This window comes from Ictidomys tridecemlineatus, chromosome 8, assembly GCF_052094955.1.
Source record: "Ictidomys tridecemlineatus isolate mIctTri1 chromosome 8, mIctTri1.hap1, whole genome shotgun sequence".
NCBI classification, from domain to species: Eukaryota; Metazoa; Chordata; class Mammalia; order Rodentia; family Sciuridae; genus Ictidomys; species Ictidomys tridecemlineatus.
In genome coordinates, this window is record NC_135484.1 from 43,756,440 (window position 1) to 43,777,974 (window position 21,535).

Here is a 21,535-nt window from a genome sequence, read left to right on the forward strand (position 1 = left end):
TGCTTTAATTACATATAAAGGAGAAGAAAATAATATATATGCTTTAATCAGATTAGTTTCAGAACAAATAAAATAACACATTAGAGAAAAAAAATTACTTAAAAATAGTTGTATTTATATTCCACAATTTGCTCAAATACTGGTTTTCTTATAAACTTTCTACAGGATGTTTTTAAACAAATTCTTCACATTGTGTCTTGACTATGTACTTACGGAATTTCAGGGAAATAGTTCTGTTTTTAATAGCTTAATCTGTACTAAAGGGATGGCAGGTGGTCACATGCAGTCCATGTGGGATTCTAACATGACATTTAGTGAGTTTTCTGACGTGGACCATCCCTTTGATGCTGAAGGTAATGCATCTGTTGAAAGAAGTGACTGTAGATTTGGATTACTGCTCTCTGCATCTTCCAGTTTTTCTGTGTTATCTTCCCAGTTAATGTGGAATCTTGTGACCCTGGGATTAGATGCCAAAATATTCCTTTGAAGCTAGAGGAAGGAAATATATAAATGGTAAACACTAGGAAAGTTAGATCACCATAGTAAGTAGAGGCATTCACATACAAAGGTATAAGTCAAATAAAGCCCTTCAAGCCTAACTAATAAACGAAGACTGAGGCCACGGCAAAGAACTTATTTTCCTAGTAGAAACAAAAAAAGGAGAATCTGAGGGAATTCATATAGATCTTTCACTACCAATAAGCCATCTAACTCTTCTATACTTTATTTCCTAAAAGGGAGGGAAAAAATCTTTTGTAGGTAAATGCTTCAGAGGATGCTTTATTGAAACAATATCTCTTTAGATTGATGTTTTCAAGGAAAATGAATTAGTTCCCCAAATATTATATTATAATGAATACATAGTAACTTCATTATAGTGGCTTTTTACCTTTTAAATATTATGGCTCATTCTTAGAAACAATATACTAGGTTCTTTGTTTTCTTCAATACAAGTAATAGATCAATGGAAGGCCCCACAAATAGGATAAAAAGCATTCCAGCCTTATTATCAGAAAGGAGAACTTTCTATTCCACAGTCATGAAATTTTTCTTGAAAGGTCTGACAGATAGTGCCATTTTAACTTTGCTTACTTTGCATCCTCACAAAATCACCAGTTATTAAACTGCTAATGGTTCCTAATGGAAACTTATAAGATACTAAATATCTTTGAAACTACTAAATCATATTTTAACTTCACGGAATTTAAGCTGTTTTCCATAATCAGAAATATTTAAGACCTAAGCCACCCATAGTGGCACATGCTTGTCATCTCAGTTCTCAAGAGGCTGAAGCAGGAGGATCCAAGTTAGAAGCCAGCTCGGGCAATTTACAGAGACCCTGTCTCAAACTGAAAAAGAGAAAAAGGGCTGGGATATAGCTCAGTGGTAGAATGCCCCTGGGTTTAATCTCTAGTACAAAAGGAAAAAAACAAAAAACAAAATTAAGACCTATAGTCTAACTTCTAAGAATAGCAGCTAAAACAAAGCATTTAGGTGGCATAAGATAACAATATTCATATAGAATGCAAACAGAAAATCTCTTCCTATAATTTTGGGAAAATTTATAGATAAAAATAGTGATTAATCAATAATATCACCGATATGAACTTGCTTGTCCTAAGTTAAAATCAGGTAAATCTTGACGCATTGAAAAATGCAACAGAGCCATAAACAAAGGCCTGGTTCTACAAGAGGCACTTTCATTTTTGTAAACCATCAGAGACTGTCAAGGTATCTGCCCAACATTAATACTAGTAATTCACTGGATGTAAGGTTTGAGGTGATCCATGATAATAGAACAATAATCACTTTGCCCAGATGGCACAAGGACTTCAAATTTATTTTGTATCAAAGCCACTTTCATAGTGTACTGTGAAATAGCAACTTCCTAAAAAAACTATAAGTAATTTAAAAGTAATGATAGGAATCTTACCTTAGAAAAGTCTGGTTTTACTGGTGGATTTTCCCTTAATTCTGTCTCAGTGTATTCATTATTTACATAATAGCCAACTCTAATAAATTCTTGACCTCGATAGGTACAAGTAATTAGCACAACTGTTACACCTACGGCATCTGCATCTGGAATGAGTCCTGGATTAGGTGCATCAGCCTAAAATAATTTAAAAAGAAAAGAAACACAAAAAAGCTGTTAATGGCATGAAAGGCTAGAGTTTTCATTATCTTAACACTATCAATTGAAGGTGCATCTGAAACTTAGAAATCACATTAGGAAGGCAAGTGTTCATTTTTGAGATAGGCTTCTAGTTTAAAAATATTGCTCATATTTATCCATGCTATAATTAAGTACCCTTAAGCAATCAAATCAATAGTCTTATGGATTTTAACTTTGTCCAGTTATAATTTACAGACCTAATTAATAAATATTATCTTTATACAGCCTATTGGCAAGAAATGTTTATTATACCAGGACACTTATATTCTCATGCCCACTTAACAGATATTCTAATTGTAAATTAGTATAAAATGAAGATGAAATGTATACAGCATTTAAAAAAAATGTTAATAATCCACTGTTGTAAATAGTCCCTTTGCTTAAAAAAAAAAAAAAAGCTGTTTAAACCACCTATATTGGTGGAAATTCAATGAGGGTGAAGATTGTTTTAGGTAGATGATATCAAAGACCTTGTTTTAATGCAGAAAGTGAAGCGAGAAGAGAAGGGGCTACAAACACAAGAAAAGGCTAGGGCCGTATCTATAGCAGTGTACAGGAAATAAAGACATGGACTGGATGGAAGGAGGCACAGACAGAGAAGACATGGGCAGTGATAATACCTGAGACATCTGAGTTCAACCTGAAGCAGCCAGCAAATTCCAACAAATTAGCTTACTGTTGTCAGGACACTAAGGAGCATCCTGGGCCTAGGTAAAATTTCAGCCAATGCTTATCTCTCATCCAGTCATTCTCAACATCTCTCATTGCTGAAGGCTGGCTTCATGTCTTCATTTCTTATCTGGAATATTGCAAAAACCTTCTAACTTGTCTCTTCACCTCTAGCCTATCATTTGTACTGCTGCCAGCATTAGGATTCAAACACAGATCTGTTTCTGTCCTTTAGCCTGGTTTGAAAACCATAGATTATTCTCATTTTGTAGGGATCAAAATCTTGGTTATCTTCATTTTTAAGATCCTTCATAATTTTTCTCCAATAACTCCATTCATACCTCCTTTAATTCTATTCTTGTTCTAGATATGAATTACTAAACAAGTTCTTTAAGATGTGCTGATAATCTTTCCCACCTCTGTGCCTTGAACATAGTGTTCCCTTGGCCTGAAATGTACTTCCCTCACATCCTGAAAAAATTTGTATCCTTATAAGCCCTAACTAAGAAGGTAGAGTTAGCAGCTTTTTAAATTGTACTTGTATGCTCAACAATCAAATTATGTTTACTCTTCAGTCTTCCCTAATTTGTCCAGGGCAGGAGTTCCATCTAGTTCATCTTTATAATCTTATGTTTGGTAAAGCTTTAAGCATTTAGTGTTTTGAAATTTATTCATTATTCAGATCCTGTCTTGAAGCTGTTTTTGATCTCCTTGGAGAAACACCATGATGAGCACAGAGAGCTTATCCCAAAGATGATTGTCATAGAGATCTTACACACCTCTTCCCCAGAGGGGTTAGGTTACTTTTAAAGTACCCATAGGGTTTCTCATGTTGCAGTAGGTGGAGATGGGAAATAGTTCAGTAGCACTATGGGAACTCTCCTCCATATTGCTTCTCATCACGCAACAAATGGGTTCTCGGCATGTTTGTTTAAAAATCTGTTTGCTAAACTACTCAGGTTAGCAAATTCAATTAGAGAAAGTAGCAAGTCTTTCAGATCATTCAGGATAAGAAAGTGATGGACAGAGATCTTTGATCTTTGCCTTCAACCAGCAATATGAGGCAGATGTCTGGCTGTCTTACTGCTAGTCTTTGAAAACTCAAGAAACAGGCAAGTTGAATAATTCTGAAGCAGAATCATAGCAGAACAGGAGAATATTATGGCATGCTTTACTTAAAACACATAAAAAACTGTACCTTAGCCACTTTCTGTTGATATTGTTAATTTTGTAAACATGGGAGACACATAGGTAAACGTATGATCCAAATGACATGTGTTTTCTCTGTTCTTTTTGACAATATGTACACTGATATCAAGGTAAAGTTACTTATCACTAGAAGGAAATACTATTGATTTTTTTTTCCCTTATAACACTTAACCAAGAGCTTAGGAGCGTGTTGTTCCAAACAATATTTAAAAAAAAAAAGATTCAATAGATTATTTCAAAACCAAGGCATTTATCTAAGTATTTATAGTAGCACTATATGTCAACCCAAGTTTCTTTTACTACACCATGAATTACTATCAGTAAAGTAAGGGTTCCCCAAGCTTGTGGCCAAATCAATTCCTGCCTCTTTATATAACAATTTCAAGAAACTAAGAAAATAAAAATTTAATTCTAATTATAGATGTAATTAGATTGTCAGTGATGATACTGTTTTATTCTTTATAACATTCTCATGAAGGTAGGATCCTACCTACAGTGGAGTCTCTAAGGGAGATGAGCTTGTCTAAATTCACACACAGCGGTGTGGGGTTTGACCAAGGTCTGTAATGGCAGTGCTTCCTTCTGCAGAACTGGGCGTTCTGTGTTACCCACTTTTCACAAGATTATACACTCATACAACTCATTTAACCCTTTTAATGTGTTTTAGAGCTTTTCTTCACCATTTGCTTTGATACATTAAATTATTTATGCATTCCTAATATAAAGCTCCTAAGGCTAAGAGAACAAGTCTCTGAATTCTATATGTAGGAAAGGCATTCCTAGAGCTGGACTGTGTTTGAGTGATTCTTTTGCCTGTTTATTTGTGGCCCTGGGGATTGAACCTAGAGTCTCACACATGTCAAGTGAGTGCTCCATTATTAAGCCACATCTTCATCCCTCTTTGCTGATTTCAGACAGGGCCAATTTAACTGAAAACGGTTTGTCACTATGAAGTGAGAAAACAGGAATGTCTGTGACAGAAAGAGTTAGACTTTTCTTTCTTTTTTTAATATTTTTTAGTTTTGGGTGGACACAATATCTTTATTTTACATGTATGTGGTGCTGAGGATCAAACCCAATGCCTCGTGCATGCTAGGCGAGCACTCTACCACTGAACCCCAACCCCAGCCCCAGACTTTTCTTTCTTGATGAAGACTTTTCAGTGAGACTTTGTTGGTAGAAATACTTATAACAAAAACTAATAAGTTTATTTAAAAAAAAAAAAAACACCTATGGCTAATTAGTCTTTGGAATATTATTAATATCTCCCTCCAAGAAGCATGGAGAATTTAGAAATGACTCAATAGTTTTGTATAGCAACTTAGCATGAATTAAAAGAAATCACACTTTTGCATACAGAAGACAATGTTTGAAGCCTTGGCACAGACCAAATACTGTCAGTGGTATCTGAGGACATAATTTATATTAGTAGATTTCCTCTTCACAAATGACTAGTGGACTTACAACAGTAGTCCTTGATAAGGTATGTAGATTAGATGCCTTAGTAAACCACTGGACTTTAATTCCAGTGACTCAGCTGGGGATAAACTCATTTATAGAGTGCTTGCCCAACATGCAGAAATTCCTGGATTTGATCCCCTCAAAATTCAATGCCTCAATATCACACATCTCCATCTATAGTTATGTAGCTTAGTTACTGACTACTCTGAAATAAAGTTTTTGTTTTTGTTATATTACCATCACTCTTAGTGGCTGAAACCATAAACTGAAAATGTTTATTACTAAATGGTCTAGTTTCCCTTACTATTGATTCATATTATTGCCTGGTTATGCAGTTAACTGTACCAGTTAGCAAAAAGTGTTTTGAATCCATGTTCTGGACAGCCATCTTAAAAGTCTGATCTACTAGAAGAGCCCAAGATTAATCACCATGTGTGCCATTATATAGTATAAGATTTACTGCACGCTGTGCACTTCCCTGAAGCAAAATATTATTAACATCACTTCAGTACATAAAAACCAAGAAGTGCAGTCCCTTTATGACAGAGACTGCCTGAAAGACAGCAGATTAAAAGTAGTTGAAGCAGTGATTTAACACAAAAGTCAAAGGATAAGAACCATGAGACAGTCAATTTAGAAACATCTGGTATACAAGTTTACTAAGATGAATCTTACCTGAAATACAAACATATGCCTTCCTGCAGGAACAGGACCCACTAAAACAGAGTCTAAAACTTGATCATATTCTTCACTTTCTGCAGAGCCCACATAGATAATTTTCCATTCCAAGTCTAGAGTTAAAAACCAAAACATTTTTTCATATCAGTAATTACATTCCCAGATGACATCAAAAGACACTTTTAATGTCTACTTAGCCATACATTGGCTGCAAAATGATTTCGAATAGCAGAAAATCCAGAAAGGCAATGAACCGCTTCTTATAAAATTCTTACCAGAGTTCATTCTTCATACCACTTTCTCAAAATAATCTTTTCTGAAACACTGGTCCCTAAACAGTGCTCTTCACAAAAAAGACTGCATGACCAGAAATGTGGGAAATGCTATACACCTTCTCTTAAAAGATTATTATAAAGCATGCCAACATTGTGTTCTGAGACATCCCTTAATAAAGAATACCAGGAACCTTAGTCCAGCACTTCCCATGTTTATTTGGCTAAGGAATTCCTTAGTCCTTTTTTGCATGTCATCTTTTAACAACCTCCTCAACATACTTTGGAAGGCCTGTCTTGTGAGATTCAAATCAGCACAGAGCTCTCAAGTAGAAAAATCATTATTAGCATAACTCCCTTTTGACTCAGAAGTAAGGGCTTTATTAGCTCATCAACTGAAACAAAGTAGCTGTTTTATCATCACTTCTCATGGCTGAAACTATAAACTGAAGATGCACTTTACTGGTTTAGTTGGGACTGATGCCTATTACTAACTATACTAACTGTGGTTAAAGGACCACAGGGTTTTCTTTCCCTCAGGTCATATATTCTTTAAACTGGGAAGAGGAAACCCAGAACCTTCCACCTGTTTGCACAACAGAGTATATATAGGAGCAATGGGCACAAGGAGTATAAAACAAACTCAGGTGCACTCTAAGACTTTGATATGTAATTCAATAGCAAACTTAATTGAACACCTTTTACAATGTACTCTGGAGAACGCAGGGATAAGTAAAACTGCTACTCTTTGAAGGAGCCTCCTCTTTAGTAGGGGAAGGAAGACAATTCTATAAATACAAATCATCTTTAAGAGACTTCTTCATCCTCTTAGGGTGTTTAATATGTGTGGCCTGCTCTTGGATTCATGAGTGAATCTTGCACGGTAGATTCAATGAGACCACATAAACACCCCCAAAGGGAGGAGTTTCTGGATCACTTACAAGAGAATTTAGTTAGTGCCATTTTTGTGTAACTGTATAGATATTTTTATATCTTAATAAAAGAAATGATAGGTACATTTTTATGTTATTATAAACTGCAATTTATTGAATTGAAAGCTGCTTCAGGTTTATACATGTTGTTAAAATTCGGTGACTGTTGAGGGCCTATTATGTCATGGCTCTATCCTAGATTTTGACCACTCACACTGCCCACTTTTAGTACATTTCCGCATTTGGGTTCTCACAGGAACACCTACTTGTTGATAGAGATGAAGAAGCAGGGAATGTGAGCATCCAGTCAGGGAGAAAACATGCTTGGCATGGTCAGAAAAAAGTGAGGCTGGACTTGAACAGAATGAACAAGGGGGTCAGTAACCAACCATAAGACAAGGGTTTGAAGGCCAACTTAAAGATTTTGACTTTTTACATTGACAGGTCCTTGTGAATAGCAGGCAAGCAGTCTACCACTGAACCACACCTTCAGCCCCATTGAAGGGTTTTGAGCAGAGAAGTGACAGGGATCCATTTTCATTTTAAAACATCATTAAAATTGCTGTGTTCAGTATAGACTATAAGGGGGCAAGACAACAGGAGGCTATTTCAAAAAATTATGATGAGGGGTTGGAGTTGTGGCTCAGTGGTAGAGGACTTGCCTGGCATGTGTGAGGCCCTGGATTTTATCCCCAACACTGCATACAAATAAGTAAAATTAAAAAGATCCATTTACAACTAAAAAAAGTATTAAAAAATTATGATGGAGGCAAAATATTATGGTATCATGGACTATGTGTGGCCATGGTGGATGTGAAACAGTTATATCCTGGATAAATTCTGATGACAGAAGCAGGAAGAGACACTTTTTTTGCAGGGGTTGAGGTGGGAGGAGAGGAAAATTATCCTGTTAGTTGTAGACATGTTTGAGATGTTTACTACATATTTAAGTGGAGATAACTAAATAGGTCTGATAAAATTTGGCAGGAGTATATAAAGCCATTATAATTGATAGGATAAAGAAGAATCAATAAAGTAGGTTAGGAAACTAGTGGCTAATTAGGTAGGTGACCAAAAAGCCAAGAAGCTTTTGAAAGAGATGTGAAAGCTACTAAGCTAGCCAAGAGAGGATAAGACTGAGAATTGTCATAGAGGTTTTCATAAGATTGTTAATTTCATATGTATTTGTACCACTAGGAACTTGGACTCAATGGTATAAGCTGGCATGTTGTCTGACATAGGGAATGTACCCATAATTTATAAACCTGCTTGTACTGGTTCTGACACTTAACACTGTTGGTAAAACCTCAACAGCTTTATTATATAGATGTAATTTTGCAAATACATGTATATATTTTTAGGTATTTTATGTGGGACTCTAACCTACTCATCTACACAACATATTAAAGAATCAAATCCAAGATGTGGTAGGGCCATTCCAAAGTCTGGACTCTCCAAAACATAACTGGGAAGATAAATTTTTACCTCTCTAGCTCTTGAATTAATAGTGAAATAAGGCAGTGTAATTGGTGGTGGTGTGGGGAGGTGAAAGAAAGAAGGGATGAAGGGATAATCTAGCCTTAGCTAGTAAAAGCCAACCAAATCAAGTAATGTCTACACATTGATTTTTATGCTGTGGGATCTTTGTGGAACCTACTGCATTTTAAATGGCCAGCAATTTTTATAAATTAGTGTTACTTGTTTTATTATTTTTAACCTAGATTTAATTATCCAGCCCTCTGTATTGGATAAGGTCATCTACTTTAAGTAGGTTACCAGTTGAAAGAGCTTATTCATTTATATAAAAAGTTAAATTTCATTCAGTTGTAGAAATCCCAGGTGGAAAGTATCTCTGTTTGTGGTGGTGGGAGTGACCCAAGGAAGTCAGCACAGGGGATTTAAAATTAATTAAACTATTGGAAAGACCTATGGTTTAGGGTAAAGATGCAGCATTAGAATAAGCTTGAAAATTCAGAGTATAAATCACAATGTTCAATTCTGATACACTGTAAATATTCAACTATCAGTAGCTGTAATTATTGATATACAAACTTAAAAATTGGTAAAAAGATCAGTCAATTCTTGTGAAGGCTTTGTAACTTCTGCTTAAATCTTTTTATTTTTAGTTGTAGATGGACATAATACCTTTATTTATTTATTTTTATGTGGTGATGAGGATCAAAAACAGTGTCTCACACATGCCAGGCAAGTGCTCTACCACTGAGCTACAACCCCAGTCCAACTTCTGCTTAAATCTTGACCTTTCATTTTGTAGAACTATTTTACTCCCTGACATAGGCCTTATGTTAGAAACAATCCAATTATCTGAAGAACAAACACTATATAAGGCTTTTTCTGAAGCAAACCAATAGTGTAGTTTTTAAAGGGGACTTTGACCAGTTACAGTATGAAAAATGGTGGCTTAATTATAGCTTGGGGATCAAGAAAGAGTAATTTATAAATTCTCTTCAGAATATTCTGAAGTTTAATTTCAGGAATAGATTATTAAAAACTAACTACAATATAAAAGTATGGAACCTAAAAGGAACCTTTGCTCAGTAAACTCAACTTCCTTAATCCACACAGCCTCTAGGTGGAGTATACAAGCATGGCACCTTTTTGAAAGATTCCTTTGCAGCTCCTCAATGACTCAGCTTAAAATATTTTAAAAAGTACTAAATAAATGCCCAGTGATGGTACCTCCATGTGAAGTGTTACCAGTGGAAGTAGGTGTATTCTTGAAATCTGTGATGTTATTGAGCTGAGTTCTGAAGGATCTACGTTAAAAATGGAACAGTTTGGCTTCTATAAATGGCAGGTTTCAAACTAGCCATGTAAAGACCCTGTAACAACATCCTAAAATGGAAGGCATCTTTGAGAAAAACTGGTAACTTGAAGGTCTTCTAATGCCCAAAACACCTAGTATAAATTGGGATAGATTGATCAATATTTTTCTTATATTTACCCATTTGTGTATGCAATTGATTGGAAGAAAAATGACTAACTCTTAGGTATGAAAAATGGGCTGGCAATTGAAATGCTTTTAGTAGTACCATGTAAATGTATGTAACCAAATGGTCTCAAAATAGTAAGAAAAATAATCTTTTATTATCCATGACCTCTTTATAGATTACTACATTTTAATAAATGAGCAATCCTTCAGAATATGCTCCATATGAAATACATGCATTGATGCTTGATGTATATATTAAAACAAGTCACATATTAACGTGTTAATTGTGGTTAGCTAAAGGAGGGTAGGTACTGAGGACTGCTACTTTGTACAACTTTTAAAAAAGTTTATTGCAATGAGTGCACATTGCTTTTAAAATTAACATCTTACTTAAAATACATTTTACAGATTAAGAACTGATTTTTAAAATGAAAAAATGCTTTACAGTGCCATGATTAGCCTAATAATTTTAAATGCATTTTTTCAAATATACATGTAAGCTCAAAGATGGTCCCCTATTTTAACTGTGAAATTAATACTTAAGTCAAACTTTTTTCCACTCAGATTTTGAAAATAAAGCACTGAATTGTATTAATAAAATCTAAAAAAAAGCACAGATTAAAGATTATCAAGTTTTAGCTTTCTAAATACTGTATGTACTACTGCACGTATTTAAAAGATTCTTTTTAAGATCTTAAAAACGTAAAAATACTAAAGACTGTTGCGTTGCCATCAGGACTTTACCTTTTATTTCCTAGCCCACGTTTGTGTTTTATGTTCAGGGTGTATTCTGTATCTGTCTGGATGTGGTTATTTTAATTAGATTTCAACACGTTCTCGAAGACGGTCTTCTTTCGGACTATTTAGAAGCCAGAGATTAAGTCCTGGGAATTTTTTAAAGTATCTTATTTCTGCTCTTGGATTAAATGTAACTTCCTATCTTAGCAATATGTTTCTTCCTGAGAGAGAGGAGAGAAGATTTCCGTCACTAAGGAAAAGGAGTCCACGTTGGTCGGGGAGCCTGCGCGCCAGCATCCTGGGCGCCACGAGCATCCCCGGCGCTGGCCGGGAGGACCGGCCGGGGAGGACGGGCGGCCCTCGGGGAGCCAGCGGCGCGGAGGGGCCGAGCCTGCTCCCGCCTTCCCCGCTGGTTGGCCGAGGAAACCAGAAATCAGCGCGAGGACAGCCTCGCTCTCTTCCCCGGAGCGGCTGGGCATGGCCGGCCAGGAGAGTACGGCAACTCTGCCGTAAGCTCTAAAAATGGATTTGCCTTCGGCTCAGGGGCAAGAAGGTGGGCAGGCGGGGCGCCGTGCTCGTCACCCGCAGCGGGGCAGAGGAGGCGTCGTGACGCTGGGGTCGCCAGCCCAATTCTCTACTGGGGTAAGATGGCTCCGCTGCTAACTCGCCGGGGCGACTCTATACACGCCTCTCCCAGCCCAGACTGGCCGCGGGGGTCGCGGACGCAGCTCCCGGCGCGGGGCCAGCCAGGCACTAGTCCCGGCCGGCGCCGCGGGCGCGAGTGCGGGTCCCGCGAACCGCCCTCCCGCCCGCCAGACAAAGCTGACAACATGGCTACCTCCGCTCGAACAAGTTCCTCGCAAGTTGAGCCGCGGCAGGCGCCCGGGCTGCGGCTGGACCTGCGCGCGCCTCGGCGGCCGTCGTCCATCAACTTCAAGTTTCCCTCCGCAGAGGCGAGCCGCAGCCCGCCCGGCGCCGCGGCCGGCCGCCCGCGCGAGGCCGGGCCCGGGAAACTTTCAACGTCTGCAGCCGCAACTGACAGCCTGGGCGGGCGGCGGCGCCGCGACTCACCTTCAGACAGGTCCTCGATGCACTCGAAGGTGATCTCGAACTGGAACGGGTTGTAGAAAGGAGAAGGGTTATCCAGCACCACTACATTGTTCACCTGAACCTTTGCCATATTTTGAAAAAAACACAAACAATGGGGACGGGGGCTTGTTGCGGCACAATAAAGTCCAGCGCGCGGCCGCTCGGAAGAGCGCAGACCCCCGCCCCGGCACCGGCCCGACGTCGTGCAGCGGCGACTTGAGAAACTTTTTTTTCCTCTTTTTATTTACACGGGAGCACTCCACAGTGTTTTGCAGCTTTCCTATTTCACTAAACTACAGCCCATTCTGCTCTGATAACTAGCAGCGTTGCCCGCGATTGGCTGCACCCGAGCTCTGACCCTCCTCCTCCAGCGAGGGCCTCGGCGGCAAACAAGATAGGCTCCCGCTCCCGGAATGGACTCGGAAACTTTAACTGCGGCTCCACCTGCTGGTGTGGATTAGGACAAAGGCGGAGAACAAAGTGAGTGGAATACGGGCTGGGAGGCCCGCGCGGAGGCCGCCGGCGGCGGCAGCTGGGGGAGGGGCGGCCCAGGCCCCGCCCCCGGCCCGGCGACTCCCGCGCCTCACGTCGGGCGTGGCCGCGGTAGGGATGGGAGGGGGCGTGGCCGATGTGGGGGCGTGGCCGCGGCGCGGACGGGGCGGGAGGGCACGATCCCGCCCCTCGTGTGCTCCGGGAGGGTTTTGGGTTTTTTTTTTCTTTTTCTTTTTTTCCTTTTAACACTCTTTTTACATCAGTGCAACGGATCTGTCGGCTCTGCTGAATTTAACAGATCAGATTCAGTTGTCCACACTTGGTTAGGCTCAGCTGTCTTGTATCATGTAATTGGAGTAGAGAGAAGGGTTGGTTGCAGTGGAAATAAATTCTATTTTATAGACCAATGTCAGCTCTGAAGGAGCAAAGCCATTTTGGAAATCGAGTTCTTGGCTAGTGTCTACGTTTAGGCACGACAGCTCCGTTAAATACATACAAAATGAAGGGCGAGGAGATGATTTTCCACACACACTTTGCTTAGAAAATCCAAATAGGTAATCCTTGGCTGCACCTGGGTTTTCTAACTCCCATTCCAGATCTTCTAGAATGAGAAAAACAAAACAAAAACAGACATGATGAGTTACACTCCAGGTTTTTGCCATTTGGGGAGCATAAAAGAAGAAAATGGAAGTGTCCAAGACCCAAAACGACGACAAATGTAGGCAAGGGAAGTGGAAAGAACACAAAGGTATATTAAAACATTTGATTTTTAAAAAATTTACAACCTAAGCCATTACTAAATAAAAATGTCAGTAAAACAAATTTTGAGGCCCTTTTACTTTCCTGTAGCCAGTTAAAATCTGAACTAGGAAACATCGATTATTTATGCTGCTTGACTACCATTATGAAAAACAGTTTTTAGCATGTGTGTGTCAACTGTTATTATTTACTGATCAAGAGTGACATAAAGGTTTGTTTTATGATGGTTTTATTCACAAACTATCATTTTTTCCTTAAACGTTGTAAATGAAATCACTAAACTTGACTGAAATTCAAAGTGAAATTATTTCCTAAGTATCTGAAGAGTGTTTTCTTTGTATGGTGCCCCAAATTTTAATTAGTCATTCTTTGGTCATTGTTCATACTTAAGTAGATTTTTTTTTTTTTTTGTACCCAAGATTGAACCCAGAGCCACATCCTAGCCCTATTTTTATAATTTATTTAGAGACAGGGTCTTGCTCAGTTGCTTATGGCCTTGCTAAGTTGCTGAGGCTGGCTTTGAACTCTTGATCCTCCTGCCTCAGCCTCCCCAGCTGCTGGGATTACAGGCATTCTTTTGATGAGATGTCTTCATCTAATGATCTTTTAAAGTTAATGTGGGACAGCTAATATCAGGGTCCCAACGTTAAAGAAAGTTAATTAGACTGGGAGGGGGATGCCATTTTGTTGTCAATGGATTGGATAGTCTAATAGGACCTACATAAGTTTTCTTCAAGTCTAGTTTTTTGTGCACATTTTAGTAAAAATGTCATACTTGGTGATAGAAACAGATTACTGTGGCTGATAAACAACATACTCTTCACTCTTATTAGTTCTGGTCTTTATACCTGTAAAGATAAAGTAGAAATTGCTGTATAATGTAAGATACGCTGGATAGGGAAGGTAAAATGACCATTCAAAGATTGAAACATGAGTCCTGTGACAATGTGCATGCAGTTGTCTGATTATTGCAGATGCTAATTCACTTGTATTTTAAAAATGAGGTTATATGCTTGTTAAAATGAAATGCAGCCAGCCTGGTGGAGCAGTCTTGCAATTACAGTGACTCTGGAGGCAGAGGCAGAAGTATTGCAAGTTTGAGGCCAGCCTCAGCAATTTTAGTCAAACCTTCAGCAACTTAGCAAGATCCTGTTTTAAAATAAAAAGGACTAAGGATGTAGCTCAGTGGTAAAGCACCCCTGAGTATAATCCCTAGCACCCCCTAGAAAAGAAACAAATGCATTTTGCAGTTTGACCTAAGGTGTCTTCTAATGAAGCCAGGCTTACAAAAAAAAAAAAAAAAAAGAGTTTTGATGGATGTGCTGTATCAGAAACTGAGAAGATCTACTTGGATACCACTAGTTTGGCTTATTCTACAATTTTTTTAAATATGTCATGTACAACAGTATTTAAGGAAAAAACATCTTCATAATGATTTTTTTAAGTTGTCAATGGACATTTATATTATTTATTTATATGAGGTGCTGAGGATCGAACCCATTGCCTTACACATACTGGGGAAGTGCTCTACCATTGAGCCACAAACCCCAGCCCCTTAATAATAATTTACTGGAATATGCAAGGATGAATTATAGGCCTCTCACACTGCCTTTCTTAAATGTTATTAGTGCTCATTGAAAATATTAAAGGGTCTTTGAGCACTTTTTTCAATAGTTTCCTCACCATATACAAGACCAAAATAATTCATCAGATGGATATTTTGAAATTACAGTATGCTTTAAGGGAAAAAAAAGTAAAAAGCATATCTCTCTGGTTTCAGAGGAACTGTTGTTACTTAACAACTTTTTGATGACTCCCAAACAACAAGCCATATTGCAACTGATGGATCACTATGTATGTTTTCATTCATTAAGTACCCAAAGGGTTACAGAAGAGGTTTGGACAGCTATGTGAAATGTAAGCCCCAAATTTCTAGGGGAAGAATGGCTGAGAGATTGTTTGGCTTTTAAGATGAACAAAACCTAAATTAGTGCCTAGGGCAGAAATAAATGAACCTAGTTACCTGTTGTTTTAAGCTGAATTATGTCTCCCCCAAATTCATATGTTGAAACATTACCATCTAGTGCCTTAGAATGTGACTATATTTGGAGATAGGGCCTTTAACAATGTGATTAAATTAAGTGAGGACATTAATGTGCACCCTAGTCTAGTCTGGTGTCCTCATAAAATAAGAAGATTTTGACTTATAAATAAACACCAGGGGCATACATACACACAAAAAAGAACATGTAAGGACACCGCAAGAAGAGAGCCATTTAGTCAACTTCAGAAGAAATCAACCTAACCTAACATCTTCATCTTGAACTCTAGCCTCTAAGATGGTGAGAAAATAAATTTCTATTGTTTCATGCTTCCAGTCTCTAGTTTTTTGTCATGGCAGCCCTAACAATCTAATACAGCTATGATACATTTTTCCCACTAAAAATTAAGCTTATTTGAAAGTCTAAACTTATTTAATCCTAGTATTGATGAGTTTTAAAGTGAGTTTTGTGGTATGAAATGAGGTGGTCATTTAGCTGTGCCAGTGGGGGTATGGTGTAGTGGGTGTAGCCATTCTTCAGAGAAGTATCTATTATTGAGCATACAGCTTGAGTTTTGAAGAAACAAGATGTAACTTGTCTCTGTGGGTCCAAGTCTCCTCTATAGAGGGCTTCTAAGAATCTGAAATGTGAAGTCAAAGTGAGGTCACACACAAGATGAAAGAGTAAAGTAAAATACCGTAGAACTAAATAAAATTAATTTAAAATGTGTTGTATTAAAATATATTATAACTAGGAATTAAGTTGAGTCTCAATTTCTGACTTTTGCAAAAGTTATCACAGGAATGAAAGTACTAATGTCTTAGTTTTGTTCACATCACCAGGTTTTTCATCTGGGATAATTAATGTTATCACTTCGTTGAGTTGTCTTTGAAGAGTCATTTGTATTATTGTCCCCATCATTAAAAAAAAAAAAAAGTAAGACTTGTTTTTTGGTATTCTTTGGGTTTTGTTGTTGTGATAGTTTGTTTCTTGTGATGCTGAGGATAGAACCCAGGGTCTTGCACATTGCCAGGCAAGTGCTCTACCAAAGTAGTTTTTAAATGAACTTTAGTTTAAAAGGCTGTCTTTTATTGACTAGTGATGAAATGTCAAAATTTAATGATAGTTTTAAGTTTTTCTTTAAAAATGTAGAATGTAGAAATTTGCTGTAGTTTATGGATATTGCTAAATGGGATAAATTCCAGAGTAATGATTGGGTAATAATTCATTGCACATATGTACAAAGAGTATTATGTGAGATTTCTGTGCTAGACTCAGTGAAATATTCAAAGATAAGACTTACAAAGACATTATAGTCTAGTAAGAAAGGTAATTTATGTAATTAAATAATTGTGATACAAAATAGAAAGTATTACTTGTAACTTCACTGATGGATGTTAAAATGGGCAAAAGAAAAAGGTGTGTTTTTTTTTTTCACTATTTTTAAAGGACTTTTAAGTAGCCTATGTTTTTGAGCTGTCCGGTACCCTGATATGGTGGAGGATGAGGTGTTATCATCCCATTTAACAATCGAGAATGCAGGTATATGTAGGCAGTGAGTGAGCAGAGGACTCAGCCCAGGCAAAGCTGAGGGAGTCTCCCCAAGGAGGTACTACAGAGATCCAGCCTTCTGCTGCAAAAGAGGAGGATGGAACTACACATCCTGAAATGTAGCCTTGTACATGTTATAAGGTTTCCATGTCCATTGCATAATGTGTTCTTTCCTATTCTCTGCTCTACTTCATTAATCAAAGTCATCACTTATATTCATTGCTTCCCATCATGAGATTACAAGTTTGTGAAAGTATAGATATATTTAATTCCTTATGATTTACATATTTATAACTTTGATAGCTATAAATTATATTATTCAGCTTCCTGTTTTATTTTTTGTACTGGGGATCAAACCAAAGATCCTGCACATGCTAGGCAAGTACCATACCACTGAACAATTAAGAAAGTACGTTTCTGAGTACCAGCATCCTTAGTTGTTAAATGGGATGATATCACCTCATCCTCTTACCATATCAGGATACTGATCAGCTCAAAAACACAGGCTACTTAAAAGTCCTTTAGAAATAATAAAAAGAAACCGTCTTTTTTCTTTTGCCCATTTTAACATTCCAGCCCTTTTTGTTTGTTTTGAGGCAGTGTCTCTGTAAGTTGCCCAGGTTGGCCTCAAACTTGTGATTCTTCTGCTTTAGACACCTAAGGTGCTGGGATTATAGGTGTGTGTGCCACTGTGTGTCTGGCTTCATTCAGCTTTCTGAAGCACCATAATTATGTTTATTGTTGACAGTTTGTTGGTCTTAATATAATATTGGTTTTGGCCAAAAGAATATGAATAGAAATGCCTAACACAATTGTTTTTTGTTTTTATGTCTATTTTTTTTTTACTATGTCTTCTTCATTCTCTTTTAAATCGAGCTCCTTTTACATTCTTGAACTTAGTCTCCCTTAGTCTCTCTTCCTTCGTGTTTTGTGTTTCATCCTTTTCTGTCTCTAACCTTTGCCTCTCCCATTCATTAGAGGATCTCCTCTTACCTGATACAGGGGAAAAGTGTGATCAATAAAGGACTCAAATCTTTAAGACATCTCTAGGCTAGACCACTGCTTGTACAGAGCCACTGCTGATCATAGCAGCCTTTTCTAGTCGGTTACTATAGAGACAAATGACATTAGATGGAGTCACGCTTGGCAGAAACTAGGCAAGTAGGCTTTGTGAGATGGGAGGCCTTATATGCACAGTCATTTAGAGTCAAAAACTGGGAAGGTTAAGAAGGGGACAGCTTTCACAAATGAGCTAATACGTAATTAATTGGTAGATGTTTGGTTGCTATAATTTGTGCCTGCAGAGGTATTGATTCTGACATACGATGAATCCACCTCCAAGTATCATCTGGTATGATTACACAGTAATATTTTTTAAATGACAGTTTTATTGAGATATAAACATATCACATAACATAATTCATTCATTTAAGGTAACTGAGTCAACAGTTTTTAGGATATTCACAATTATACATCCATCACCACAATTTTAGAATATTTTCATCATCTCAAAAACATACTTTATACCCTTAGCTATCACTCCTAGTGCTCCCTCCCCCCCACAAGTAGATAGCAGCTAAATTACTTTCTGTCTATAGATTTATCTATCCTGGATATTTAATATAAGTAGAATTATATAATAGGTGTCTTTTGCAACCTCCATCTTTCATTCTTTTTGATGTTTTCATCTATGTTATAGCACTTACTGATATTTAATTCCTTTTAATTACCCAATAATCTATTATCCCTTGATGGATTGTTTCTACTTTTTGACTTGTATGAATAATGTTGCTGTGAACATTTATGTACAGGTTTTCATTTTTATGAGTATATGCTTAGGAACAGAATTCCTTGGTGATATATACACACACACACACACACACACACACAGGCGCACACACACACACACACGCGCACACACACACACACACACATAGACTTTTGAGGAGCCACCATTTTACATTCCCACCAGTAATGTGTGAGTCTTCCAGATTCTCCGCATTACCATCGACACTTGTTCCTGTTTGATTACAGCTATGATAGTGTATGAGCAGTATCTTATTGTGGTTTTGATATGCATTTCCTTCATGGCTAGAGATGTTAAACACCTTTCATTTATGTATTGGCCATATGCCTGTCTTCTAAGGAAAAGTATCTAGTCAGATTTTTTGCCCATTATTAATTCATTTTTTATTCTTTTATTATTGAGTTGTGGTTTTTACATATTCTAAATACAAGTCTCTTATCAAATACATGGCTTGCAAAAATATAAACCAATTCTATGGATTAATTTTCTTGGTAGTATCCTTTGTAACAAAGGGCCTACATTGTATCCATTTTCTCTCTTCTGTTTTTTGTTTGTTTTTGTTTTTTGCTTGTGCTTTTGGTGTAGTTTCTCAAAAACCATTGTCTAATCCAAGGTCATGGAAATTTACACCTGCTTTCTTCTAAGAGTTTTATACTTTCAGCACCTCACAGTTAGGTCTTTGATCCAGTTTAAATTAATTTTTGTGTATAGGTTGAAGTCAGGAATTCAAATTCATATTTTTCTGGATATCCAATTTACCAACAGCATCTAATGAAAAAAGTATACTTTGACTTGGAACTCTTATAAAAAATGAATTGACCAGCCGGATGCAATGTCTCATACCTGTAATCCCAGCAGCTCCAGAGGCTGAGGCTGACGGATCATGAGTTCAAAGCCAGCTTCAGCAACTTAGTGAGGCCCTAAGCAATTTAGCAAGACTCCGTCTCAAAGTAAAATCTAAAACTTGCTGGAGATGTGACTCAGTGGTTAAGGGGCCCTGGGTTCAATCTCTGGTAACCCCCGCAAATGAATAGACCTGAAATGAATGAGTTTATTTCCAGATTTCCAGACAATTCTGTTTTGTGAGTTGTGATTGATCCATATTCTCTCTCGCTTTTTTTTTTTTTTCAACCACTGAGCTACATTCCTAGCCCTTTTAAAATTTTTTATCTTGAGACAGGGTCATGCTAAGTTGCTGAGAGTCTCACAGAATTGTGGAATCTGGCTTTAAACTTGCAATCCTGTTTGTCTCCTGAGTCACTAGTATCACAGGCACACACCACTGCACCCAGATTGTTGATCCTTAATCATATACTATTGCCACATTTTCTTGTTACTATAGCATTGCAGTAAGTTTTGAAATCAGGAAATAAGTCCACTTTTGTTCGTTTTTCAAGATTGTTTATTTGGGATCCCTTGAATTTCCATATGAATTTTAAGAATACCTTATTAGTTCTGCATAGAGCCATCTGAGATTTTGATAGGATTTTCATTGAATCTAAAGATTACTTTGAGGAGTATTACTATCTTAATAAAGTATTAAGTTTTTCCATCAGTGAATGTGAAATATCTTTTCAATTATTTGGTCCCCCTTAGTTTTTTCAATAATATTTTGTAGTTTTCAGAGTATAAATTTTGCACTTCTTTTGCTAACTATTCCCAAGTACATTATTCTTCTTTTGATGCTTTTGTAAATTGAAACATTGATCATAATTTTTTTCATTTGTATTTGCAACTGAATAGACATACAATTTTTATTGTATCCTTCAGTCTTGATGAACTCAATTATTCTTATAAATTTTTAGTGGCCTCCTTAGGGTTTTCTATATGCAAGATCATGTCACCTGGAAAAAAGTCTCTAAAATAGAGATACTTTTACTTCTCCCTTTCCTTTTCAAGTGCCTATTATTTTTCTTGCCTAATTGCCCTACCTAGAACCTCTAGCCTTCCTTCTGCTTGCTTTGCGTTTAGTTTGCTCTTCTTTTTCCCATTTCCTTAAGGTAAAATTTAGGTTGTGAAATATATTATGGTTCTATATTTTACAGGCCCAACAATGTAATTACCTATGTTATTTTATACAATTTCTTTAAAAATCAGTTTAGGAAAGAAATATGCCTTTAAACTGATTTTGCTAATTGCATAATTACCTTTGCTGATGCTTGTTTTTCTTTCTTATGGATTTAAATTACTATCTGGGGTGATTTTGCTTTGACCCTGAACTTTCTTTTAATTTCTTTTTTCCCACTTTTTTATTGGTACTTTATACAAAATATTGACTGCTTCACAAATTTGCATGTCATCCTTCTGCAGAGGCTGAGCTTATCTTCTCTGTTTCATACCAATTTTAGTATATGTGCTGCTGAAGCAAGCACATTAAGTAATTTCTTAAAAGTAATTCTTTTATGATGGGTCTGCTTGATGCTAATGCTCCTAGCTTTGTTTATCTGGGAATGTCTATTTTGTCTTCATTTGGGGAAGATAGTTTTGCTGGATATGATTCTTGGTTGACAGTTTAATTCTTCTAGCATTTTGAATATGTTGTCCCACTGCCTCTGACCTTCACATGTTCTGATAAGTCAACTCTTAATCTTTTTCTTATTTTTAATTTTAATTAACAATAGTTCTACAAACTTATGGTGTATAGTGTGGTATTTTAGTCCAAGTATCCATTGGTCAAGTCAAGGTAATTAGCAGATATGTCACCTTAAAC

At 37.2% G+C, this 21,535-nt stretch overlaps 2 protein-coding genes and 1 non-coding gene across 5 annotated transcripts in view; 1 reads left to right on the top strand and 2 right to left on the bottom strand.

Moving 5' to 3' along the window:
* Window positions 1–21,535, top strand: part of Mcm9 (minichromosome maintenance 9 homologous recombination repair factor) — a 75,949-nt gene that overhangs the window by 22,391 nt on the left and 32,023 nt on the right. The window lies entirely within an intron of this gene.
* Asf1a (anti-silencing function 1A histone chaperone) lies at window positions 95–12,688 on the bottom strand. Its single transcript, XM_005336093.5, has 4 exons — window positions 12,157–12,688; window positions 6,188–6,303; window positions 1,934–2,110; window positions 95–489 (listed from the first exon to the last, which is right to left on the bottom strand). Exons 1-4 carry the CDS (start codon window positions 12,263–12,265, stop codon window positions 277–279), a joined length of 615 nt encoding a protein of 204 aa, XP_005336150.1. The 5' UTR covers window positions 12,266–12,688; the 3' UTR covers window positions 95–276.
* On the bottom strand, window positions 21,091–21,197 carry LOC120889425 (U6 spliceosomal RNA). Its single transcript, XR_005733317.1, has one exon. It is a non-coding gene; the product is annotated as a U6 spliceosomal RNA (small nuclear RNA).

Excerpts from the sequence above, each read along its gene's own strand:
- Asf1a (XM_005336093.5), bottom strand. The coding sequence starts at position 12,265 with ATGGCAAAGGTTCAGGTGAACAATGTAGTGGTGCTGGATAACCCTTCT. Across the intron at positions 6,304-12,156 it reads CATCGAGGACCTGTCTGAAG|ACTTGGAATGGAAAATTATC; the intron begins GTGAGTCGCGGC and ends TTTTAACTCTAG. Across the intron at positions 2,111-6,187 it reads GGCATATGTTTGTATTTCAG|GCTGATGCACCTAATCCAGG; the intron begins GTAAGATTCATC and ends AAATTATTTTAG.